Source organism: Haliaeetus albicilla, chromosome 8 (assembly GCF_947461875.1).
Source record: "Haliaeetus albicilla chromosome 8, bHalAlb1.1, whole genome shotgun sequence".
In the NCBI taxonomy this organism is placed as follows: Eukaryota; Metazoa; Chordata; class Aves; order Accipitriformes; family Accipitridae; genus Haliaeetus; species Haliaeetus albicilla.
In genome coordinates this window covers 24,437,459-24,464,770 of record NC_091490.1, presented here as the reverse complement: position 1 = coordinate 24,464,770, position 27,312 = coordinate 24,437,459, and the positions used below count along the sequence as shown (strand labels likewise).

Sequence of the window (27,312 nt, the reverse complement as noted above, 5' to 3'; positions counted from 1 at the left end):
ACTCTGAGAGAGCTGGAGGAAAGCAGAGAGAAAAAACATATACCTGGCAGGTGAAAAAGAGCAAGAGTTTCTCATTTCTCCAGTGCTGGGACTCATAGCTGCCAGTTCACCCCATCTGCCCACAGCTGAAGCACTTGCAGCTGCCTGCAGGACTTCCCCTCATCCCACACAATGGTGTAGCATTTGGCACAGCTCTTTCTGCAGAAGAGCCTGACACCCACCTCCTCCCTGTGCTGCCTGGGCAGTGAGAAAAGTGGATCCAAATGCAAACAGTAACAACTACCACTGAACTGCACCACTGCAGTCACTAATGGGACAGCCCTTGGGCTCTGTGGGCCACTTAGGGCCACCGGGGAGTTCACACGTGCCAATCCTGAAGCACTGCTGCCTCACGGATTTTTATACCTATTCAAGCACCACACTGCTGCCAAGTCTGGCCTTCCAATGGACCTTGCGTTGGGAAATCTTCAGAGAAGACCCAGGTCCCTTGGTACCAGCAGTGGGCCTCCTTGCACTTGGCATTCTGTTCTGGAGCCACAACATGGAGCCTCGTCTTAATTCATCTGCTGTTTCTGCACCCCTTTCAGCTCCCAGCTGGGTGGCGTTTGAGTCAAATGCTGCTGCATTGGTTCACGTGCTGAAACTTTCTGGATTTCTAACAAAAACAAGTGGGGCTGTTCAGGGCACTCATGAAATCCCAGGAGGCACCAACACAGTACCTAGGTATTGGCTCACACATCAAATTCTACCCTCAGTTGATTTAACAGTTGCTTTGACTCCATGGCATGCAATACAGCAATGCATCGTCTGCATTATCTGGATGTCAACTGGCAGGGAAGCTGTGGGCTCTGCTCTCCAACACTGACAGCAAAATTTCTCACTCTCTTCTCATCAGGCAGGCACCAAAAGTAGATTCTAAGAAGTCCAAGGGCTGCGACTCAAAATTAGACCTGGCCAGCAACTGCTCTCAGCCTCAGGGTGGTTTTCCAGATGTGGCCCTCTCAAGTGAAGCCACCTGGGTCACTCAGCTGCTAAACTCACCTGAGCAGATACCTGGGAAAATGGCTTTTTCCTGAGTGTGCCAGATACCTTGCATTTGTGCACAGTCACGAGACTGAAATTTGGAGAAGCAAATGCCACTGAGTCAGCTTCATGACAGTCTCACTGACAGGCGACTGTATGAAGAGAGAGAAATTACCTTTGCACTTTGGCAGCACTGTCCAGGTCCCATTCCGACACGTGACGGTGGCAGTCCCAGTCATCTCAAAACCTTGCCAGCACTGATAGCGAGCACTCTCCGCAGGCAAATACCTTGACTTTTTAACACCTTGAACTTTACCACCAGCAATTTCTGGAGGAGGTTCACACGTCACGTCTGAAAAGACACACTGCTGCAGTCAGGTTTGCAGTCCTTGAGGTGTTCCCCTATACAACAGACAGTTAAAGGCATCAACCTTGCTACAATTTCTGTCGAGATTTTCTGCCTCAGGTGGGTCACAGCTCCGAGAGTTCACCACGGAGAAAAAAATCAGGTGTGACAGTGGCAGCAGAACACTCTTTCTGGGACTCTCAGGAGATGGCAGGGTCAATGAGAGCTTCCAGAAAAAGCCAGCATTTTTGTAGCTACACCTCATGGCACAAGAAGCCACACCAGCCTTCCTGTGTGCCCATGTCCCTCGCTGGGGAGCCCTGGCATTCCTGGAAGTCACAGGGCCAGCAGCCAAGCTGGTGCTCTGCTGAACCACAGAGCTCCGGAGGAGCTTGTCAGCCAGCACTGCTCAGGGACAGGTGAGTGCAGTCAGCTCCATGGAGGTGTGAGAAAGCCAAGTAGCACTTGTTCGCCTGGCAGCCACGGACTTGGGCAGGGGACAGGAGCACAGTTCCCGACAGTTCCTTGTCACGGGAACACTCTTCCCACTTCCATAGCCAGAGCAGATCTTATGTGGTTGAGATCTGAGTCTCTGCTGGGGTCTGCATCGGTCAGAGTGGAGCCCTGGAGAAGAACGGCTCTTTCTCTCCCCTACTGCTTCTTCCATTCAGGCACTCCCTGACAGGTTTGAACAGAACAGAGGAGCCCTTACGTGTCTTTCTAGTGAAGGTCGCTGAAATGGCAGACTCTGGGGAAGTGCCCGTACCATGCAGGAGAATGACAGAGCAGCACATTTTAGGCCCTGCTTCTTCAAGACATTTTTGCTGTTGGTGAAAATATCCCTGGCATTTCTAGAAGCATCCAGCTAAATCAAAGTGCTGCGCAAGGAAGCAATAGCAAGCACAAAGTTGGGGTGCACAAAGAAAACGGAAGTAAAAAAGGTAAAGTCTTTAGCATGTTTAGGTAAACAAACAGTCCTCTCTATGCTAACAGGCAAGATGAAAGCACACATTCCTACCTCTGCAAGTTGGTGCTTGTGACCATTCTCCATTTGTACAAGTGACATAATTTCCACCCATCAGTTGAAAATTGCTTTCACACTCATACTGCACTCTGGCACCGGGCAGATACCTCTCCTGTTGAGTGCTTGTAATATAAGCATTGGGAATTTCAGGTGCGGCTCCACAGCTAACATCTGAAAAGAGAAGGGCATTTAAGAACAGTAGTGCAGCGATATGACAATCACAGAACATTGCACTCCGGAGCACCAGTGCTCCTGAGCAGCAAAAACGGTTTGCGTTATGCAGATCATTTTCTGCAGGCAGAAAAGGAAGATATTATGGTCTTTATTCTGCAATGCTTCACCACACATTTTTTTTTTTTTTGCCTAGAGTGACTAAAAAGAGAAAAGGAGTTGCAGAGATCAGCCCAATGTGCCGATTGGTGCTCTACAGCTTAATGTGCCAAAGGGCTGGAGAGTGAAATGATTTCCTTGCTATTTGAAGACCACTTTCAGCAACCAACATTCTAAGTGACGTGAAAATAAGATCTATTACCCCACCAGTTATCTCCCCCTCTGCAGCCAGCATCCATTCCTCCGTAACGCTCAGCCTGCTTGATTTCAGCAGAGAGCTACGTTTCAGCTACTAGCTTCAGCCCACAGGGGAAACCATTTCCTTGCTGACCTATCCTGCTTGTTGTTTCTCAGGAGCCAGAAAAATAGGTGTTGGAGCAGTCTATTCAAAGCAAGCCACCTCCTCGCTCTCTTGGCCTGACTCACCTGCATGCCTGAGCTGACATTACTTTAATTCACAACACGAGACTAAGAAGGGTCACAGACTACTTAGAGGTAGAACCTATACCTTCACAGAAGGGCGGTGCTGTCCAATTTCCTTCTCTGCAAATAATTTCGGGGGAACCAACAGTCAGGAACCCTGCATCACACTGGTAGCGAATTGTTTCACCAGGCTCATAGATTTCCTTGTTTCTGCCTTCAATTTGAGCATTGGCAACTTTCGGAACACTTCCACATGGCATCTCTGAAAAGATACAGAAAGTCGATGCTTGTGCTAATCTGACACACACACAGTGAGTGTAGTGTTTCTACCAAACAGATGCTGCAGGCAGCTTTTTGTAACATTAGCATTGTCATCCGCTGACAGTGGATTTTCTATAAAAGGTAGCATATGGAAAATTAAATTAGTCACTCCCCTAAATAGGCATGGACTTCATCACTGAAATATATAGATCCTGTTTCTAAACATGCCAGAAAATTTTAATAAAGGCTTCTGACCTTGTTGTGGTTTAACCCCAGCCAGCAACTAAACACCACGCAGCCGCTCACTCACTTCCCCCCCACCCAGTGGGATGGGGGAGAAAATCGGGAAAAGAAGTAAAACTCATGGGTTGAGATAAGAACGGTTTAATAGAACAGAAAAGAAGAAACTAATAGTGATAACGGTAACAGTAACAAAATGACAAGAGTAATAATAAGAGGATTGGAATATACAAATGATGCACAATGCAATTGCTCAGCACCTGCCGACCGACACCCAGTTAGTCCCCCAGCGGCGATCCCTCCCACCCCCACTCCCCCCAGTTTATATACTAGGTGTGATGTCACATGGTATGGAATATCCCTTTGGCCACTTTGGGTCAGCTGCCCTGGCTGTGTCCCCTCCCAACTTCTTGTGCCCCTCCAGCCTTCTTGCTGGCTGGGCATCTGTCGTGGTTTGAAGCTGAAAAATCCTTGACTTTAGACTAAACATTACTTAGCAACAACTGAAAACATCAGTGTTATCAATACCTTATACCTAACTCAAAAACATAGCACTGTACCAGCTAGGAAGACAAATAACTCTATCCCAGCTGAAACCAGGACAGACCTTTACTACACCGAAGTGGTTTCCATCACTGAAGCATCAAAGCAACTCCTAGTCACTAGTGGGCTACGTAGAAAAAAGATCCTTGGATTATGAGGATGTGCCCAGGACTCACATGGCAGAGCTATGAACTGAACAAAGATTGCAAGAATACAAAGGAATATTTAAAAACTAGACTGCATTCAAAAAGTCAGTCTTGCATCCAATCAGGATTGCTCTGAAGACATCCATGAGGGATGATAAGATTCCACAGCAAATTGTGGAGTTACTGGCTCTTGCTAGTCCACCTCCAGTTTAAAATTCTTTCAATTTCATTCTTGAATGCACTTCAAAAAAAGTATTTTTTGACATTACCCAAGCATGTAGGAGCTGAAGTCCAGTTTCCCATGGAACAAGTTATTTCCGATGGTCCATCTAAGATGTATCCAGAACGAGAAACATACTTAACTCTAGCACCAGCCAGATAAATTGTTTTCCCTTCTCTTTTAATTTTTGCGTTTCGATTTTCCAGCCTGGGAACGTCAGCACATTCTATGGGTTGTGGTGGCAAACATGGTCTTTCTAAAAAATACAGAAAACACAGATAAATAATACTGCAAGACTATTAATATTCCAATGACATATACCGTCTAAAACTGAAAAGAAAAAAAAAATGTAATCATCCAAATATAAATTAAATGGCTTAAAGGAAGATTAAGAAATCTCTAAGACACATGAACCAAATCTTCTCTCCTCTTTCTGTCCTACATGGGGTTTCTTTCTTTTCCTTTGAACCAAATTAAAGCTATTTTCTAGTTCATACCAAGGAGACACCGTTACAGCTTAGCATCAAGAACCGGGAAAATTTCATAGGCAGAGAAATAGAAGAGATATTATCTTGTTCTGAGATACTGAAAGTGAGTTTCTAGAATATTAGCTATTAAATTTTTCCACCATTAATAAAGTTGTACCAATGTCCCGAGGGGTTTTGTGATGACATGATGAAAATGAAAAAGAGAACAGAACTTACGAAGTATTATAATGTACTTCCTGATACATACAATGGATTAAATCTCTATGAAGCCCTCCTGAGTCAGGGCTGGCCCAATGCTTTCTTCTCCTATACTACTGTAGAGTGGGTGGACTTAAATTATATTTTATATGCCTTTTTAGTTATTAGCAAATGAGATTTTATTAGTTGACACATCAAGTTGAAAGCATATGTTTGCACTGAATTCCACAATACAAGAGATCTAATTACAGTCAAAGTTGCTGTTCGGTAACTGGGACTGGGAATTTTATTTCAGTAATAAGTTGTTTTATGAACAGCTCAAATATTTTTTTTGTTATTCTTCTCTATGTCTGCCACTTATCAGCAGAAATGGAGACTCACAGGCAACGCAGAAGAAGAGAAACCATGTGGCATCAGAATTTTGCAGCTTAAAAATACGGAAATGGTTGGCCCGTTGTACACATCAGTCACCAGCTGGCACCTCATTTTTCCTGTACTCAGCTATCTCCTGTTCATTTCTGAAAACACTTTTTTCTACCTCTTAATGCACTTCTGCTTACAAGATATCACCTGCATCGGTAATATTTTAACAATGATTACAGATTCCTCAGCATCTCTTAGAGTAGATGGCCTGAGTTATGTCATACCATTTATACTCCTATTACAGGAACAAGCCACAAAAAAGCAAAGGAGAAAAATCAGGAAAGAATAAAAAAAGAAAAAAAACCCCAAAGATTGCTACTACTACAACTAAATAATAAATAAGACTGATTTTTTTCACCAGGATAGTATTAAAGGCCCCCAGTCAAAACTGAGACTCCATTCTGCAATATACTAAACAAACAAATAAACACGCAGCTCTTGAGAGACTATCTGAAAGTTTTATATGCCTTCTTAGATAAGTCTGTGTAAATAAAAAGAGCGACTGTCCAGCAGCTGGTTAACTGCACTTTCTTTAGCAACTTACGTTCTATTGCTTTTCTGCGGTTACCTGTTCATGATAATCTTAACATAAATAATATCATCCTCCGGCTAATGATGACTGCAAATGGACAACACAGAATTCATAGTAAAATAAATAGGAAAAAATAATCCACTACTGACCCACACAGTAAGGTGGTGATTGCCATTTCCCTTCTATACATGTTATTTCATTCACACCGATGAGCTGGAAATTCTTCAGACATGAAAAAGCTATTTTACTCCCATCCTTGTAATTTCTTCCAACTGTTATCTGTTGAGCACCAGGCAGCTGAGGTGGAGGTGGGCACGTACTCTCCTCAGCTAAGGACACATACTCATGTTATAATAGAACATAAGACAAAGTGTAACAGTTCATCGCAGATTACAACACAACCAACGAAGAAAACACTGGTGTTTGTTAGATAATTCTTCAGTAGCTATCTCAAGCTTTAATTAATATTATGATCATTTTGTTCTGCTTCAGAAACACCAGAGCTGCCTTCAGATGCTCGTACGCTTTCAAACTCATAGAAAAGAGAGACACAGTTGCCTACACCAATCTAAGCTGGAGCTTCTTGTAGTCCTTCCTTTCCCTTCCACATAGCTGCACGCTCCTGTGTGCTTTCCCATTCCTCTCTCTCTGGTGAACTACTTTAGGAAAGCTGGACCAACTTCTGGGGTTCTTGTTTTGTTTTGTTGTTGTTTTTTTCTTCAGACTTATCTGATGATAACAGAGGTAAATGAGAATCGCAAAAGGAAACAAAGAAATAAACTTCAATTTTGCCACTCAAGGAATGAAGGGCTGCTCCTGCCAAAGGAAAGAAAAAGGGAGGGAAGGAGGTACATCTAGGAAGGAGGAGACATCCAGAGCTTGGTTTGTAGCTTCTAGTGGTTCCAGAAAACCGAGAAGGTAGGGACACTTGGTTTTGAAAGGGAACGCTCCCTCGAGTGATTGACACTCTGTGTACTTCTCCCACTTCCATGCACCATCTCCCAAGAATCTGGCATAATCAAAGCAGGCAACGAGGCGATGATTGTTTTACAATCATGCCTTCTACAGGCAATATCCTGCTCCGCTATACATAAAGGCAGTCTTACAAGCATCCAACCTTTGGTGTGTATTATGTAAAGGGCAGTGTCCTCTAGGTCTGTGCTTTTGAATAGGCCAACACAGCTTTTTTCTTATTGTTTCACTAGGAAGCGATTGGAAAAAATAGAAGGAAAAAAAAAAAAAAGAAAAATCAGGAATAGAAAACTTTGGCTGGAGCTTGAGCTATAAGCTACTCTCATTTGCACCATGGTAAAGCCCTTTTGAAGAACCGAGCTTAGGTTTATCATTGCATCTTCTCCTCAAATCAGAAGTGGCAGTGACAACTCTTCCAATTGTCAGGGTAGAGATTATTAAGTCTGCCTCACTAAAACAGTGCGTCTCTAAACCTAGTTAACTGTTCAAATGATTCCCATAATTATTCATGGCTATCCTTCAGCATATAATCGAGTAAGCATATATATAAGCATGTAAGCGTTTCTATTTCAGACTAGTGCCACAGCAATGCTAAGAAGCTTCAATAATGAGCATTTATCATTCCTACATAAAAAAAAGAAATTGTATACAAATCTAAAAACATACCTGTACATTCAATCTCTGGTGACCATTTTCCAGACACACAAGTTGCCTGTTTAATACTTTTGTCAGCTGATGTACATATATAATGTATAACTCCATGGAACCTAGTCTCCCTTCCTGGCTTGGGAAGAGGACCATTGTGCACAAGCTCAACATTCATTGGAAGTACACACTGAGGAGATGGATCTGAAAAAAATCAGCAAAAAGACCTGAAAAAAAGATTTTGTTTAGATAATATATACGTACGCATTCATTGATGAATAGGTCATCAGTTTCCTAACGCGTGTCCATGTGAAAGTGTTTTTTTACTTACTGTAGTTTGAAGTAACTCCTGATTCCTATATTACAGAAACAGAATGATTTTTTTGCTGAGTGTAGTAAATAATATAAAAACTTAACATTCTTTTCTTCCCTAAAACTATAAAAAGGTAGCAAGATGAGCAAGAAGAGGAACCTTCTTTTGCTTGTAGAAACAGGTGCATAAAGGAAGTACTACTCCACACACTGAAATATGCATCAGGTATCAGTCTCCTATGGAATTGTATTTAAGTCATAACCAGGTCTTGTGTCCTTGACTGGTGATTCTGAGAGTCAGAACACAGGCTACTTGTGAAAGCTAAGCAGACTGTGTTTTGTGCCAGATTCAATCCTCAACGTAATTGTAAATAAAGGTACGGTGTACTCAAATCACTGAAGAATATAAAATCACTTCTGAAGAAAGGGGGAACCCAGAAATGGATGTCTATTATAAATTGTATCCTGTTAAAGATAAGTGAAGTGCTGGAGTAATTTATCCCAGACAAGAATCCTTCTTGTCCAGTGTCGCCTTTGTCTTAAATTACTGTCTCCAATGTAATTTTTTTTTTTCTTTTTATTACGAAAAGGCTTTGGTTTGTATCTTTTTGAAAGACATTACTTTCATTCAATTTATGCACTGCAAAACCAAATGGGAAGATGAGAAAAAAGAGAAAACTACTGATCAGAAATGAAACGGACTAATGCACATAAAAATGGTGAGGATGGGGTAAGCCTAGTACATTGTAGCTATTAGTATTATCTTTAATTCCCAGTAGGATTTTAAAAAAGCGAAGTAGTATACAGAGACATCAGACTACAAGTAATTAGTGCAACAGGCTCACTACTTAATTGCAGATAGGTCCCAAGGCTTCTGAAGGGTCGTTACCAGGGAGGAACACCGGAAAAATGGGTAAAAGGCACCGTACACCAAAGATGTATCCCCATGCTTGATTTTACTCACGGTGCAAGTGTCTGTTTCCTTCCCCAAACCTACTCAGAGCGCTTACAAAGTTCTAGGTGCAGAGTCTTTCCAGGACAAAGGACATGTTCACATTTAAAAGAGGAAAAAAAAAAAAACAACCCTTCATTGAGATCCATGAAACTATAGTATCTCTGGCTGCATATTGACTGCTGAAGTCCTTGAGATTTTGAATAGAACTATGTTACACTTACATCTGAAATATCATGAAAATGTTATGGAAATAGATTACCGGCACAAACAGGTAAAGGCTTCCATTCCCCATTAAGACATTTTATTTTCATTTCCTTAGAATTGCCAGAGCCTTGTTTACATCCACAAATCACTTCATCACCGTGCGAAAACTGGGTCTGGTCTTCCTGATGAAGAACAACATTCGGAATAGAGGAAGGTGATCCACATGGCATTTTGTCTTCTGTTGAAAAGAGCAGAAGTATTCCACAATAATATTGGAGTCCTACAGGAATAGCTAAAAGAACTTAAATAAAAATAACTATATTTGCATTTGGTGAGTCAAACCTACTCCCGTTAACTGTAACAACTAAATTTCAACACAGCTGGAGTACGTATATCTTTTAGTCAGTTTACTAAATCCCTCTCCTGTCTTTTCCCTTCCTTTTCCATCACTGTGGTAACTCCACAGCACGCTCCACAAGTAGTTTCAGCTAACATTACTGTCCCAAACTGTTTTTCATTGGCACATAAACCCTAAAGCGTAAGAAAAACTTCAGTTAATCCAACTCACCTGGATCCCTGAGTAGGATCAATCCAACTCACCCGGATCCCTGATTCTGATCAGTCAAAATTATATTTGATCATATGTCTACACATTTGTAATGTGTACTTTCAGTTAGCATTATTACAAGAACTGAAAACGATTGTACCATCACTTAGAGGGCTGCAGCACTGTCACCTCTGTGTGACAACAGCAGTTCCTGCTTTGGGCTGTCACTATTCTAATGGTAGTGACAACAAAGGGTAATGGCTTGCAGAGGAGTGCGGCATGAGAATAGTCTTTTTTGAAGGAGGAAAAAGGCATGTAAGGGGAAGAAGGGCATACAGCCTGCTCTTAATGTGGGAGTGGGAAGACCCATGATAAAGTCAAAGACTGAATTTGAACAATGCTGCACTCAAGTTTGGACCACTCTTCTTTCAAGCCTGCGCACTGAAACCATTTCCACTGGAGCAAGGATTGAAAAGTTGCAAGCTCCATGCTGTACATTTTTAAACCATCAGCGTTGCTCGTGGAAGACGTGTCAGAATGTATTATGTGTAGGGACAGAGTAAACCAGTCCGTAAAAACCCCACCATTTACTGGTCCTGTTATTAGATCATCCTGCACCATAAGAACACCCTGAATTATTTTCTGTATTTACAGATTTTCAGCTTGAATATTCCATTCTACTTCAATTCCGAGACACTGTCTGTATTGGCTTTGTGTGGCAAGGTTTTGGGGGTGGGGGGGTGGGGGTGGGGTGTCACAGGGGTGGCTTCTGTGAGAAGCTGCTGGAAGCTTCCCCTGTGTCCGACAGAGCCCATACCAGCTGGCTCTAAGATGGACCCGCTGCTGGCCAAGGCCAAGCCAACCAGCGATAGTGGTAGCGCCTCTGGGATAACATATTTAAGAAGGAAAAAAGTTGCTGGGACAGACAGAGACGGCAGCCGAAGAGAGGAGCGAGAACGTGTAAGAGAAACAACCCTGCAGACACCAAGGTCAGTGAAGAAGGAGGGGGAGGAGATGCTCCGGGCACCAGAACAGAGATTCCCCTGCAACCCATGGGGAAGACTATGGTGAGGCAGGCTGTCCCTCTGCAGCCCGGGGAGGTCCACAGTGGAGCAGATATCCACCTGCAGCCCATGGAGGACCCCACGCCGGAGCAGGTGGGTGCCCAAAGGAGGATGTGATCCCGTGGGAACCCCGCGCTGGAGCAGGTTCCTGGCAGGACCTGCGGATCTGTGGAGAGAGGAGCCCACGGAGCAGGTTTTCTGGCAGGACTTGTGACCCCGTGGGGGGCCCACGCTGGAGCAGTGTGCTCCTGAAGGACTGCACCCCATGGAGGGGACCCATGCTGGAGCAGTTTGTGAAGAACTGCAGCCCGTGGGAAGGACCCATGTTGGAGAAGTTCGTGGAGGACTGTCTCCCGTGGGAGGGACCCCACGCTGGGGCAGGGAAGAGTGTGATGAGTCCTGCCCCTGAGGACGACGGAGCGGCAGAAATAACATGTGATGAACTGACCGTAACCCCATTCCCCGTCCCCCTGCGCTGCTGGGGGGTAGGTAGAGAATCCGGGAGTGAAGTTGTGCCCGGGAAGAAGGGAGGGGCGGAAGGGAGGTGTTTTGAGATTTGGTTTTATTTCTCATTACCCTACTCTGGTTGACTGGTAATAAATTGAGTTAATTTTCCCCAAGCTGAGTCTGTTTTGCCCGCGACGGTAATTGGTGAGTGATCTCTCCCTGTCCTTATCTTGACCCACAAGCCCTTGGTTATATTTTCTCTCCCCTGTTCAGCTGAGGAGGGGGGAGTGATAGAATGGCTTTGGTGGGCACCTGGCGTCCACCCAGGGTCAACCCACCAGACTGTCTCAACAAACAAATAGTAGTTTTGCACAAGCAATTTCAACTCCTGTTGTTGACACTCATACTGTCAGGTTTGAGGTGCACTACCTACTGACATGCACAGAAAGTGGGTGCTTTTGCTTAAGCGGGAGACTTGACTGTAGAACTATTCACCATTTCAGTATCAGGAAATAAAAAAAAACCAAACCGTTGGACATGTCTGACTCTAGCCTAGGGAAAGCAGCAACATACGTAATGCATTCATAGTCATCGTGTTTGTAGCCCTGTGTCCCAGTAACATACAGTATTGCCATTGCTAGAAAGAGGCCACAGAGTTTGTACTGAGCTTGCAAGGCCTCAGGACGGAAGCTTATCAGGCTTACTTTGTCAGAACTTGTCCTGACCTGCCTGGAGGCTTGGTCTTACTTATTTTAGATGTAACAGCAATTTTTCCAGTGACCAGGCTATAGCTAATTTATTTTACTTTTGGTTATCTCTGTATGGCACAACCATGGTTTTATATACATAGTAGAAACAAGTTTTTAGTGAATACAGGGCTGGTATGATAACAGAGCCCTTGAGAACTGGGGACAAAGGTTGGGTGTGGCAGGGTAGAGGCACGGGATGGTAAGAGACAGGGCACAGCCTGGCACCCCAAGGCTACAAACAGCTCACAAAAGGCCAACTTAGACCTGGAGCTGATCAAAACTAGTTTTAGGGACAACACAAAGAACAAGTATCATCTAACGTATTTACAACACGCTAAACATACCTAATTCACAACCTGTAGACCAAACCTAAAAATTACCCCAAGCAGATCCTGTAGGGAGGAAGAGGAAATCATCAGCATCAACATCTTATTCCCCCCAGTGAATGACTTGAGATACTGGTAATGTTCTGTAACTTCCCTCCAAAACACACCAGGCTGAAGACGTTGACTTTAGGACCCAGAGGGGCAGTGGAAGGGTGAGCATAAAACCAGAAAAAGGGGTGAGTAAGAGAAAGTGTGTGTATAACAATTGTAATTCTATATTATAAATAGAATATTCTTATTATTCTGTATTAGATATTCTGTATTATTTATATGTTTAAAATTATTCTTTATATATTACATATTTATTTTATTTTTCTTGCTGTAGTAATTTGACCTGGACTCACAACAATTCTTTGATTGGACTGTTGAGATTTCAATTATACTGTTAATAAAGTTTTGGCTTTATATATAGTGTGTGTTTACTTTTCATCCATAACATGATTTTGAATGTAACATATTATACCTGCAAATATGTAATTTTAATCGTGAAAATATCTGTGAAGTATTAGCCTACATTGAATTATAGACTTCTCACAAGTAAGAGTCATATAGATTACCAATGCAAGAGGGAGGAGACGACCATTGTCCATCAATACATTCTATTTCCTTTGATCCAACCAATTTAAATGCAACGTTGCATTCATAGTGCTCTCTGTCCCCATGCTGATACTGTTCCACAGAGCCACCAGCCATATTTCCATTGGTAACCACAGGTGGAGGTCCACAGCCTCTGGCGTTCACTGAAATTAAGAGATCAAATTCATGCTCTGAACTCAGAACTTTTTGCACAGTTATATGTTAAGTGCAACATAAAATAGATCGAATTTGTTGTTTAAAATTAAGAAAAATCAGTAGAACAAGTTAAACAAACAGGTCATTGGTTTATGCCTTTGAATATCTAGATTTATGTTGGGCTGGAGATCACAAACAGATATGCATGACCCTGGCTCACTCTATCTTACTTCCATGCACTGTCAATTGCCTGCTATGATGAAAGAAGTGGTTGATAAAACTAACCCAGTTTTAAAAGGAAAAAAGTGTTACATGGATGACAACTTCAGTATTCTTAAAAAAAAAAAAAAAAAAAGGTGAAAATCCTACAAGCAATAATAACCTATGTTATAAAAACATCCAGCAAGTGGTATGTACTGTATATTAAAGGAATTCACTTCTGATGGAGTGAATGGAACTCCTGTTAAGGGAGCTTAAAATGTCAGTTTTAAATGCAAAAGAGAGTGAGCAAATAGAAGGATGACAGCATGAAAGACAACAAGGAAATTGATTGAGTGGGAAGAAAGGGAGATGAGAAATACAAGATCTCTTCATTCTCTCAAGCTTCCTCATGAAAGGGCATAGCACCAGGAAAAGAAACTTTTCAGATGCCAGTAAGTCGTGCTCTGTCTTAAAAACGATGAGAAGAATAGGGGCATATATCTTCTCTTCTGCATAAGTTTGTTCATCCTACCGGATGAAGCTGAGGGATACCACAGGGAAAACCCTTCACTCAGTTTCTTTTGCTTGGGTCCAGCTCTGTGTCATGTCCAAACCGTATTTTTTCCTTCAATATCATGTGATCAGACAAAGGAACATAGGGTACAACATCTGATGGGTATCAACATTAGGCAGTGGCAAAACTTAGGACATTCAGGATACAGTAAGAGAGGACATTACTCAAATCAATCACTCCTGGCTGCCATACTGCACATTATTTTTGCCTTTTTGAATAATAAATAATTTTTCATACATTACAGTCAATAACTTGAGTGAAATTTTGTGAAAGCCATTTACCAGCTCACTTTCAGTTATTGCAGAACTCCAATTAGCATAACTAAAGGTAGCAGAAAGTTCAACATTGGAAGTTCAACTGTTCAGAATCTTTCACATGAAATAGCAAAATGCTATGAAATGATACAGAGAGGATCGGTTCCTGTTCTTTTAGAGATGAAGATGGGATAATTGTTCCTGGGAGCAAGGCTGGCTTGTAGAAGGTGTCCACAGAAGTCTTCAGGACCCAGGCATTTTCATCTATTTCCTACTACAATAAAGTTGACAGAAGAATTACCTTTACACACTGGTGGTGACGGAAACCATCCAAAGTAATAGCACTGAGTAGAGGCAGGTCCCACTCTTACGTAATTGTTTGCACAGGTAAATTTCACAACATCTCCGCTGTGGTATTTACCCTCCTTGGGAGAAAAATCTCCATTGGGCAATGTCAACATTTCACATTCTATTGCTACAAAGACAAAATATTTTAGCATATAGTGTACACCCTGCAAAAAGTACATGAAATGCTACTAATTAGAACAAAACCAAAGAAAGTCTTAAATAAAAAAGCTTCACAAAGTGTACAGAGAGTTACACTGACTAGCAAACATAACAATATTCACCAAGACACTGGGGCGTTGGATTCCATTCACCATTTATGCCACACCTTGTGGTACCAGTTGGCATATTATTTGCAGCTTGATATCCCTCCAAACACGCATACTCGATTATATCTTCAGGCATGAACACAGTTTTATTTGCATGGTAATTCAAAATGTCCACATGAGGTGTTTGACATGATTCTGTAGAATAAAACAAAGTTAGTGCATTTTGTGATCCAGAAACACTGCCGTTTGGAAGCATCATTTCTGTAGGTGCTTTAGCGTGTGCTAGTCGACTGAACTACTCAGTATATTTGAAACATTAAAAATTCTGCATTGCCAGAATATGAATGTAAAATATCACATGTAGCATATTCACATAATATCTGTTGCATTAATCTTCAGAAATGTCTGTCTAGAAGTAATATCTAGCATAAATATTTCTCGCTTAGATTCAATTCCTTTCCTTCTACTACATGTTATTATTGGTGTCATAGCAAACAGTTTGCACTCCTGTTCCCCATGGTCATTTGTGAGGCAGTCAGAAAAAAAGCAGCAAAATCCTAGGTAAAGGCAGTCTGAAATAAAAGGACAAGATAAAATATCAGCTAAAGTTGGTCAATATTACGAGTCTCAGTATCATAACACTGGAAGATTAAGTCTCTTCTTTTACTATCCTACACCTTTATTCAGGAGAGGAAGGAACTTCTAAGAGGAGAAAGGCAACAACAGTATGGAGGTATTTTCAGGAAAAAGCATTCCGGTGTTTTTCACAAATGTACTTTTTAACACCAGGGCAGACATATGCATAGTGTTTTTTATGCATAGTGATAACATCTTTCCAAATAATGAATCCCATTTTTCTCTAGTTTGGTTACATTTAAAGAAAGTTCTTGGCAGAATCCCCTGGTTCACAGGCATTTCTTCATAAATCTTCCCTCACGTGTGTGAAAGGTGGGAGAATTGGGAGTAAATTTGGGCATATGTACCTTGTATCAGGTAAGAATCACTGGAGAGGTCAGTGATTACCATCTACTTTGTGCTGCAGAGGTCCAAAAAGATAGCTCACCTACAAGACAGTAGATACTTTCCCACCTTACTCACTTCCTTTATGTTTTCTCTCTTTATTTCCTGGAGCCCCAGAAAGGTTAATCTCTGGAGGATCAGTCCTCTGTTTGAGTCTCCCTCTGCCCAGTAAGAAAACTCTACCAATCCAGACAACAAAAAACTGAGTACATAGGACATCATGTCTGTGTCAGTGACAATGATGGGGAGCTCTGAAGCCTTTATGCTACTCACTGATGCACTTTGGAGGTGGAGTCCAGCCATTCTCTTGACACTGTATCACTCCTGTTTCTTGTCCTTCTGGAGTTAAAAAGCCAGTACGACAATTATAGGTGACCTTCTCCTGTAAACGAAATATTTTCTTTCCCAAGGTCAAATAACCATTGTCAATATTGATATTCTGGCATTTTTCTGAAAGAGATAGACAGAATTTTTTTCCAAGTAAAACACTGCCAAACTACATGCTTATAATACAAAGAAGGAGGACAAATGAAGCAGCAGTAGGATTTAGAACATTTTTAAGAGCACATGAATTTTTGCTTCTGCATTGAGTGCTTTTCCTGGGGGACAATTGGAAAGTGTGAAGTCAAAGTTCACAGTTACCAACTCATGCAGCAGAAACAGGCGTGGACAGGGGTTTCATTTGCAGCAATCCTGCAAGCTTCCAAAATTTTATGTCCACATCTGGTGTTCACTAGAAATGAAATTCATGCTGGGCATGCACAGCACTGTGCATGCATAAAGAGGACCTTCTGTCCATATTGCAAGGTAGCACACGCCAGAGATCACCATGGTGTGCAGGTACCACCTCAGTTCTACCAAAGAGAAGTCATTCAGAGGGCACATACTGCAGGGCTAAAGGAAATTTGTAGCAAAGGACCCCTTCTTGCACACTAAAACACTAGTGCAGACAGACCCAATGTTGTAACTGATTTCACATCACTTGGAATACATTAAGCCAGTCTAAATCGATGGAATTCAGTTGTCTTGGTTGGATGTTATGGTCTTGTATTCTGAAAGAAAACTTCTGCAGTATGTTAAATTCTTTACTAATAAATCATTCTGTGAAGAAGTTTCTTCATTTTAACAAATTAACTCTACAACAAATAGCAATATTTGCACATTAGAGAGTCAAGTAAATAAAGATATGAAACAGAAAAGACTTTGAGGAACACTAGAGGATGTATTTGAATGTTGGGAGCAGAGTTAATGACACTTCAGTGCAACAGCTTCAAAAGTTTAAATTTCACGTCAAATTTTTTGTTTATACCACTGATGCCCACGATTGCCTAACACTAGGAATCACAAAATTTTATTCTGCTTGCTCATTGCTATATCAAAATCTCAGTGGGTGGCAGTCCAAGACATTCTGTGGTCGCTGTCTCTATCAGGGTGGAATGGCGTGTGGATTGTAAGGCTCATAGTTCACAAACGAGTTTCACCATGTCTAGGGCACACAGGCGACTCATGGTGGGTTACAAAAGCAACCCAGCCTTGGATTGCCTTGAGGCCCTGTCTCTCTGCAGAGACAACTCACGGGGAGCTGTGTAGACAGCTTAGCCCTGGGTTGTCTGATATAAACCTTAAACTAAACAGGGTGGTGGCTGTGCCATTCAAAGAACCAAAGCCTGAGCTGAGCCTTGAAATCCCTTAACAAATAGTATGCCCTGAGTCTCAGTCCAACCACTATTCAGTTGCCTGAGGAAGCAAGGTAAAAAAACCCCAAAACCTGGAGGGTTTCAGCTTCAGTTTAAAATGACAACCTTGTGTAGTCAAACAATCACAGACCAGCAAAGGAAAGATAACGGGAAACTCCACTCAGATATACATAATCCATTTAGGCATATATCATGATCCACTCAGACATAGTCATACACACCATTCCACAAGTCAGGGGATAAGAACTCTAAGATTCAGGTTGGAGATGGGGGAGTCACTTCTCCAACTATACAGTCGGCTTGTGAAGGAAACCCTTCCCCCCCACCCCCCCTTGATCGGGACGCCGGTTGAGGTAGTTTCCCTGGGATTGAGAGCCCTTACCTGGAGAGGTCAGTGAATATTGTTTATGCTTTAAGTTTGTAAACGTGTGTGTGCTTGTGGTTGTAATAGTGTACTACTCTTGCCTTAAAAATTGCAGTAGTGCATTCCTCCATTGTATCTGTAAAACCTGCAATAGTGGCGTGTTAAGTCTGTAAGTGAAGTTCAAATAAGTCGTTTGCTTGAACCTTGCAGTTAAGTCTGTGAGTGAAGTTCAAGTCCTTTGCTTGAACCTTGCAGGTAAGTCTTTTTCCGTCACAAATGGTTCCCTAAAAAAGTATTTTTACAGTCCAAGAAAAGCTAGGTTGAATTATTTTTGTCCATATGAAATCATTATCTAAATATTTAAAGTTCCTGTGAGACATTCTAGCAACTTCAGGCTTGGTACAAGTCAGGAACAAAAGCTGGAAACAGAGTTAGGAGAGGTAACCTTCCTATTCCTCCCTCCTTCCAGTATGATGCCAGCTGGAAAGGAAGCAAGAGGAACAAGGACCAGGTGGCATAGCAAGAGGCTGAACGGAAACAAATTACAGATAGGCTGTGCAAGGGGAATGATCACTATTTATTACATTACTGCACAGCTATGTTATAACAAGATTTCACCACTGAAAATAAAGGGACTGTGACTCCCATCCCAGAGCTTACATTCTAGGAGATCTGAATGAGCCATGCGTGGATGTTTTACAGGGTTTCATTCTGTATGTTTATATAGCGACTGACCTCAGCAGCACACAGGGACATGAGGGCTGCATGAGACACTGAGAGAATGACGGCATTGTGTTTCAGGTGTAGAGCACCTAGACTTAGAGTTACTAAGCAGTAGTGATGGATTAATGTACGTGATGTGATGATGGATTTATCGGTTTTAGCTAGAAACCTCAACAAAATACGAGCACACTTACTTTTACGGATACATCTTGGAGGAGGTGACCAGTCATCCTTTGTGCACGTGACTTGCCCATCTTCGTGTTCAGCATAATAGTCATCACTGCAGACATATTTAACTCTTTCGCCTTCCTTGTAAACATTCTTCTGTCCATATGAGAAATAACCATTTTCCAGCTGTCTGACGTGACATTTTTCTGAAGGAGGAAGGTAAGTACATTTAACCACAGTAATTTGTACAGCAAGAACTGAGGTAAATTAATTCTCAGGAAGATGGTTACTAAAAAATGGCCCTCCAAGTGCCTTTCTGTAGCCTTCTATCCCCAAAAGACATTTGTGTTCAAACCTGAATGAACGCATGATTTGTTTCACTGCCCTAAGATTAATGAATCACATGAACAGGAGTGCAAGTCGCTACATGAAGTGCTAAGAAGTGGTCTAGTAAACAGTGTCGCTTACCTAGTGTTCATAAGCAAGTTTGGCTAACTTCAGTGCATCTAGCGTCACGTATACCAGCTCTGGTTTGGTCTGCTACGTCTCTAAAATGTTGATGGCTGCCCTGAGTGATTTTCAGCATTTGCTTCCAGGAGATTTTATCATCTCTGTGCAAATGTATCAGCCTCTCAAACCAGCTCTGGGGATTTTAGCAGCAGCTAAGCACGCTGGCTCTACAACATCCTGTGCCCCCCAAGAGCCCAGACACAAGGAAGATGGCTGGAGGAATGCTACAGCTGTGTTACTCGAGTAACTGGTCCTTTCCTCCGGGCAGGACTCCACTAATTTCCTGCACGGAGCACCACTCCACTGAAGGCAACAGAGAAAGATCAGCCTTTTGTAGTCCACTTCCAAGCCCGACCAGTACGTAGGAACTTTACTGCGACTGAAGATGTGTGTTAGAAGTGGAGGCCTCAGCTTGCTGCTTTAAATATATTTAAATCTGATTTATTTTAAATCTAAGTCAGTGTATCTGGATCTTTTTCTGATGCCTTGCTCACTTTCAGCTTAGTGTAAGAGTGTGCCACCTTCGCAGCTCCAAAAGTTGTCCAAAGGGACCAGGCAATGGACCTCAGAGAGGAACCTCTAGACAAAGTGCCCAAGCCACGGAAGGAAGAATATATTTACATACAGTAGAAACTCTGTTTGTATGTGCAGCTGTGTATGCAGATGAAAGCAGATGCAGGCACGTGACCCAGAAGCCAGAGAAGAGAAACATTTCCTATGCATTTCTCAGTCTCACGAAGGATTTCAGCAGTAAAGAATCTCCAAAATCCAAAAGTATCATTTCAGCCTTCCTCATTTCAGAGTGTCACTTTACCAGCTGACAGTTTGAGCTCTGCAGATAGGATGAAATCTGGGTGCAGTTCCAGGGGTCAACTAAAGCAGTTCTACTTTAACTAACTGCTCTTTGTTCCATCTTGTGCTCCATCAGCACAATTTCTGCTGCACAGACCTTTGATAATTCCAACAGAATTGAGTGTATAATGGAAATGTACTTACTGAGGCATTTTGGCTCTGGATACCAGCCCCTTTCAGAACAGACCATTCGAACCCAGTATTCTCCACTCGGGGTTGTATAACCATGAATGCAGTGGTAATCAGCATGCTGCCCAAAACTCATCGGAAAGTAATAGTTTTTGTGGTACTCCAGTCTTTCACTTAACTTGCCATTTTCTATGGCTGGGTAGTCACACGGCTTCTCTTGAAATAGAATTTAAGAGCAACAATATCAACACATGCGTGACAAAAAGCTCAGGACACAATTAATTCAGATTCAGCTTCACCATCTGAGTGTTTTCTGAAACTGTCAGAATCTAGACGGCACACCTTGGCAGATCCTAAGGAGTGCGGGAGCAATCACACTCTGCTTCTGCTGTCTTTGTCAGTGCTTATACCTAGGTTGCTTCCCTCTGATCCCGTTGCAACCACAGAAATCCCGTCAATATTCTCACTGGACTCCAAAGGCTGATTCATGAGACCAAATAGTAAGTATTTATTCTGTGGTAAGATGACACTGTCTTTGTAGAGCGTCTCGATGACATTTACTATACTGACCATGATGGGAGCCCAGACAGCTAGCTCAGATATAGACACTGAACTGTGGACTCAAAATTGAGACGACTCCTGTCACCACTTTCATTGGTAACTTTGGGGATCCTGTACCAAAGGCTCTTCCTGGTTCTTCTCATTTTTATTTTAAAACTGTAGTGTTTTTCTTTTGTTCTCTCAGTTCCTCAAAAGAACTGACCCTTTTCAGGGACAAGTCAAGGACAGAAGGAGGAGATTCCCAGAAGCTTTCATTCAAGTTTACCCAGGGTGTCCTACTTGGCCATAGCAGGTAGGTTCCTGCTGAAGTGCTTTGACCCACAGTCTACATGCTGGGGCAAGGGAGATCACACACTGGACAGACCATTCAATAATGAATGAAGTGGTCGCCGAATGATACTGAATTTTAGAACACACACACATATAAAGGAAAGATTAATACAGATACTAACTGCACTTTTTGGCAATAGTCGAAATCGTCTTATCCAAAGGTTCATTTACAAGACTGATTTCATCAGGGTTTCTCTCACATTCTGTTTTCTAAGTTTTTCTTTTACTTTCAGTGACTAAAAATCAAAGAGTGCTAGATGATGAAATAAATTGCTAATTTATTTATTTGTTTGTTAATACTGTGCGTACTGGGCAAAACTATTACTGTAGTTATGGGAAGTTTAAGCTAAGAAAGAACTCATCAACAATCACGAATATCTTGTTTTGTTATTTGACAAACATTATAATAGGTAGAATAAAACCGTGGTTGTTTATAATATACCAACATACAACTGCAAGTAAAAATCTAAAGCTGTGATAACCATAATGAAAGATACCTTCTAACCATTACCTATGTTTTGTTTTGGTTTGGATACTTTAACACTCACTCTGTCCTCTTACCTTGTCTGGCATGCTACTCTTCAGGTGGACCACAAAAATTCCTGACAGGGAGCTGACTACAGTACATTTTAACACATACTTTCACAAATACAGAAATAAATAATACCTGTGTTTATAAACATAATGTAAATGTAGATTATACCATTGTTTTTATAGCTGACTTTTCTAAACCATCAAATTAAGCTTTACATTACAAAGAAGCACGATGAATAAGCAACTCTCATTTCTCATGCTTCTGAAGTTTTTCTCTTCACCTCTTTTTCACTGAGATATTTCCAACAACTCTACATGTTGTGTCTTCATTCATGAGAGCTACTTACGGACACAACCCGGATCAGGCACCCAGCCATTCTTGGTGCATTCAGCTGTGCTTTTGCCAGTCAATGTTTTAAAATGATATCCAGGATTACACTGTATTGTGATTATATCACCTACGATGTAGTTGTCTTCTTGAGGTCTAAAGTTCCCATTTGGAATTCTTGGAGGAGAGCATACAATTTCTAAATAAAAAGAGAAAAACTGGATGCTAATTTGAAGAATATGTTTATATTTGTTGCATAAGTTCTTATTTTCATTGTATATTGACCATAACTGCATAAAATAGTTAAAAAAAGATGTTTCTTAGGGCAAAGAAAAGGTTACATTTCTCTCCCACTCTTAGAAATGTACAGTTCTGTAAAAGGAGAGCGACAGCTATTACTGATGTCATGCTAAATTAGAAGATTAAAACAAAGAGAATGGTTGGAGCAAGAACTAGAGGTGATCAAACTGAATTTGACTAATCTTTTCCAGTAGGTCATTCCACAGCTGGAGCTCAAAATGATCTATGCTGGGCTCACTCACAGCTCTCCTGGGTTGGTTTATGGACACTGTCCCAAAGGACAGGCAGGTTCACTGGCAGGTCCTAAATGGAGAAATAACTATACTTAACTAGGAACCAATCATTCGAAGGCTGTGTGATTAAGATTAGGGTCTTGCACTGACACTTGGAAGCATTTCAACAACTGAGAAAGGACGAGAATGCTAGTCTAAAAAGCTCATGATATCTTTATGCTTAGAGAAGCCAGGCAAACATATTATTTATAAACAGGAGCCTGTCTTTTGGGTTTTTTTTTTTTGTATTCTACTTCCAATTCGGAAAATATCACCAACACACTCAGGGCTGGGAGGGGATGACTATAAGGTAACTACTGGTTGGTCCTGCTGTGGGGTGAAGGTGGGCGAATCAGCTGTATGCATGTACTGCTGAATCACCTAGGTTCAGTGATAAGTCAAGCAGGATCTGGAACCACTCTCTGAATATGCTCCAAGTATCAGAGCCCAGTACATCAGTGTCTGGAAGAATGTTTTGTTTGGCACTTCTCAAAAGCAGTATGTTGCTAAACCATAGGCAATGCATTAGCATCATTACTAATCTTGAAGCAGAAAGGTCAAGAGCAGAGTGGGCACTAAGACTGACTACTCTTTATTTCTAAAGGAGTCTTTCTGGAAGAGGTCCCAGGAAGGTGGGTGGTACACAGCATCCTACAATGTTGCCCTGTTGCCAAAATTTTTTTCCAGTTTCAAGTGTCTGGCAATTCCTTGAAGACAAGTCAAGGCACTAATCATTTCCCCAAAATTTGCATCAAATTATTTCAACTGGGACGTAGCATGCATATTTCTGTTTGTGGGATTTGGAGATTTCAATATAATGTTTAAGTGCTGTAGTTGAATGAAACTAAAGCAAAATCCATGACCCAGAGGGCTGATGTCAAACAGGACTAGCCTCAGAAATTATGGATTTGTCATCTTGACTGCTCAGATGGCATTTAGGAGTTAAAAAGCAAGAGGGAGTTTCAGCACTGTAAATATATTAATTTGTAGAGATTCTCAGACAATTTCTGATGGGAAGTTTCAACACCATGGATAATGTGGTTGTGCAATTACAGTTCTGATGACATTAAACAAATTGCTGTCTTCATCCTAGACTAAGGGTCATGGAAGTGGCAGGATTCATGCACACCATATTATTTTGGTCTCTGTTTATACATCACTTCATGTCCACAGTTCTTAGGGTTAGTGAACTTCAAATCTATGTTGTACACAATTTTTGGCATAATGGATGTGTAGAAAGTGCTACTGTTTTCAGCTTTATGTATAATCCAGCACTAGAATTCCATTATAATTTTCAGTTTACACACTTATGGCCATCAATGGACTACTTCTCTTTCTGAAATTGGACCACTTCACATTTTCTCAAACTCCTTTGGAAATGGCCATGTCAACTTCAGATTGTTCTTCCTACAACACTATCTTACTATTTCAGAAGAACTCTTGAAAGGCAGCTTACAAACTTAAGTCAGGATTTTAACTTGAAAGTTACTTCTGTAATCTCCAGTAATTTCTGAAAGGTTGCACAGTACACTAGCAATTTCTTACTGAAGTTTCATTAGTGAAATAGGGATCGTTTTTTAATTGTTCCTCTTTGGTTGGAACTGGTTGATCAGAGCTAGTAGTCTAGAAATTTAAAGAATGGATGTAATGACTAGCAACCAGGTGCTCAGTCTGCTCAAACTACAGTAAGACTCATCAGGACACTCAGACAAGATGCAGAGGTCAGTTCAATAGGTCTAGCAAACTTCTATTGTCTCAAATGTTCATACAGGGCGAGATGCTGAGTGGTATTTTACTGAGTGGTTAGTCCTACAATTACCAGTAGCAGAATCTTGGCTACGATGACACAGCATCTCAACTACTGAACACGGAAGACCTGAAGATGTGGTAACTTATATCTCCCCCTCAAAGAACTGCTTGTGATTCATACGTAGGTCATCGAGTTAAGCCTATTAGCTTCGCCTAATTTTATTCATACTGCTGCAATTCATATGGTATCAAACATATTTCTTTACCCAGTTTTCCAACATACAGCACAGCCACTGACTTATACCAGTTATGTTCATGTTAAACAGTTTAAAAGGTATTGAGACTTGATGTGAAGACAATAGGACTTCAAAAACCTTACCACTTCTCTAAGAAGGTGGTTTCAAATATTGATTTTCCCATGCTGTTAAAAATTTCAGATTTCTTCTGTAGTTCAATTTCTTTGGTATTAATTCCTTTTTTTCCTGCTTGCTTAAATATTCTCTTTAGTGTCTGATTTTTCCATTCCTTAGATAAAAAATTTTCATCATATTTTGTAGAAGGTAAAGAGATTCAGCTTTATCCTTCCTATTTGTCCAAATCAGGATTTTTTTCTAACCCAAGAAATCTTTTTCCTATGTTCCCCCCACTAATTCAGAATCATATAAAAATAGAATAAAAACAGCTACTAATGCTGCATGAAGTATTTTAGCATCAACCTCATTTATATAGTATACTGGAGAAACTGTTGCTTCATGGACCTATTTAATAATTTAATTTATATTATTATATAATATATATCTCATTATAATTTAATAATCAAGTAACAAAAGACTGAATTAACTGTTTTTGCTACTGCTCTCCATGGAAAACTCTTATCCAGTTGTTTGGTCCCTTTAACACTTCATCCTTCCAGACCTTCATGGCATATTGGTCAGATATGGATGGATTTCTTTTGTTATGAATAAACTAATGTTTGTCATTACTAATCCCTGAAATAACTTCTAAACACAAAAAAATGTGCAAAATAACTTTAGGCAAGGCTAACCAGTACAATAGGGGGTTGGATTCCATCCTGATTCAGTACATTGTACATCTGCTCTTTCACCGTATCTGTATCCTTCATTACAGGCAAACTGTAGCTGTTCAGATTCCTTGTAAGATGCCTTTGGAGAATGTACATATCCATGCAGAATTTCTGGTACATCACAGATAATCTCTGAAATTAAGAAAGACAAAACCCATGTATTTTTTTTATTTTTATTTGCTAAGAATAAATGCCTATTGGAATAAAATTTAGAGGTTTTTTCATTCGACTTCACAAAAACATTTGCATTTGCAAACTGAAACTTATTTGAGAACTCTTCAATGACCTGACTGTGGGTGCCAGGTAGTAAGTGTGCTATATCATAGCATCAATACCAAATTGGTTCATGAGACAGATTTTGTCTGTCAGCCCTGTCTCATGAGGGCTTTGCTTTGGATTTTAATGAATCTCAGATTCAGTATATAAGGCAGGAGACATTCTAAAATAAGCATCTAGGCTAGCTGAAATTTAGGATTTTCCATTTTTCAGATAATTTCATTTTTGTGTGATTTCCAGCAAACCTAAAGCTCTCTCACAGCCAGTAGCCGATTAGTTAAATCACGGCATCAACAGGAAAAAAAGAATTAAACTATCTGGAAAACACTAGAATGCTTAACAATCTATAAAAGAACCTCATCACCCCCAGCTCCTTACCAAACCCAGTAAAACCACCGAGATCTTGCAGTTTCCAAAAACTGCATTCATAAAGCTAGAAAATACTTAAGGCTTTGTTTCCTTGGCCACAGAGCAGGACACCAAAGAGTTCTCTTGGATTCCTTTGCTGTATTTACTTTGTATGTAGCTCAGTGGAACCGTCATTGTTTAACAAAATTCATTATATTCTGCAAATGTTACAAGCACGTGTTTAATCCCACTTTATGCTGTTCAAATTATAATAAATGGGGGTTTCAAAGCAGCAAAATGCAGCGCTGAAATTGTGAACAAACCATACATGTATCTGACATCCTAACATATGTACTGTGCTCTTGTAAATGCATACTTCCCGATCAAATAACATATAAATAATCAAAGACACTTGATGGACTGAATGTTTAACAGTGATCGTTACCATAAACTTCCTGGGATTGGTTCTTACATACTGACAATCCAATCCCCTGCAATCTCTATTTGCAAAATGGGAGGAAAACCCCATCCACCAGTACAAGCCTCGGGCAGGGCAGGGTCGACTGGTTGAAAAGTAGTTTTGCAGAAAAAAACTTGGCAGTCCTGATGGACAAGCTGAACAGGGGCCAGCCATGCACCTTTGCAGCTAACAAAGAAAACAGCACCCTGGGCTCTACCGGGAAGAACATTGCCAGCAGGTCAAGGTGGGTGATCCTTCCCCTCTGCTCAGCACTTGTGGGACCACATATGGAGTGCTGCGCCCAGGTCTGAGCTCCTCAATACAGGAAAGACAGGGACATACTGGAGCAGGTCCAGTAAAGGGACATGAAGATAATTAAGAAATTGGAAAAACTGACAGATAAAAAGAGGCTTAAGAGAGTCTAGAGAAAAGAAGGCTTGGGGGGGGGGGAGGGAGGATCTTACTTGTATGTATAAATTCCTGATTGTAATGATGATGGAGCCAGGCCCCTTGCATTGGCACCCAGTGACAAGATGAGAAGCAAAGGGCACAAATTGAAATACAGGAAATACCACTTAAACATAAGAAAAAACATTTTTACTTAAGAGTGGTCATACACTGGAACAGGTTACCCAGAGAGGCTGTGGAGTCTCCATCCTTGGAGATGTTCAAAAGCTGACTGGACATGGTGTTGAGCAACTTGCTCTAGTTGACTGCTTTGAGGGACCTTCAGAGGTCCCTTCCAACCTCACTT

General features: G+C 41.2%; 1 protein-coding gene across 1 annotated transcript in view; it reads right to left on the bottom strand.

Annotated features, from left to right (window-relative positions):
* CFH (complement factor H) overlaps positions 1–27,312 on the bottom strand; it is a 39,634-nt gene that overhangs the window by 2,265 nt on the left and 10,057 nt on the right. Inside the window, exons 6-20 of the mRNA XM_069789351.1 lie at positions 25,436–25,606; positions 22,089–22,268; positions 20,332–20,532; positions 18,852–19,031; positions 16,147–16,323; positions 14,869–15,048; positions 14,541–14,714; positions 13,036–13,218; positions 9,341–9,523; positions 7,836–8,018; positions 6,347–6,526; positions 4,606–4,812; positions 3,232–3,408; positions 2,388–2,564; positions 1,199–1,375 (exon numbers count right to left, since the gene is read on the bottom strand). Of these exons, the coding sequence (XP_069645452.1) occupies positions 1,199–1,375; positions 2,388–2,564; positions 3,232–3,408; positions 4,606–4,812; positions 6,347–6,526; positions 7,836–8,018; positions 9,341–9,523; positions 13,036–13,218; positions 14,541–14,714; positions 14,869–15,048; positions 16,147–16,323; positions 18,852–19,031; positions 20,332–20,532; positions 22,089–22,268; positions 25,436–25,606 (2,730 nt within the window). The remainder of the gene's footprint in view (positions 1–1,198; positions 1,376–2,387; positions 2,565–3,231; positions 3,409–4,605; positions 4,813–6,346; positions 6,527–7,835; positions 8,019–9,340; positions 9,524–13,035; positions 13,219–14,540; positions 14,715–14,868; positions 15,049–16,146; positions 16,324–18,851; positions 19,032–20,331; positions 20,533–22,088; positions 22,269–25,435; positions 25,607–27,312) is intronic.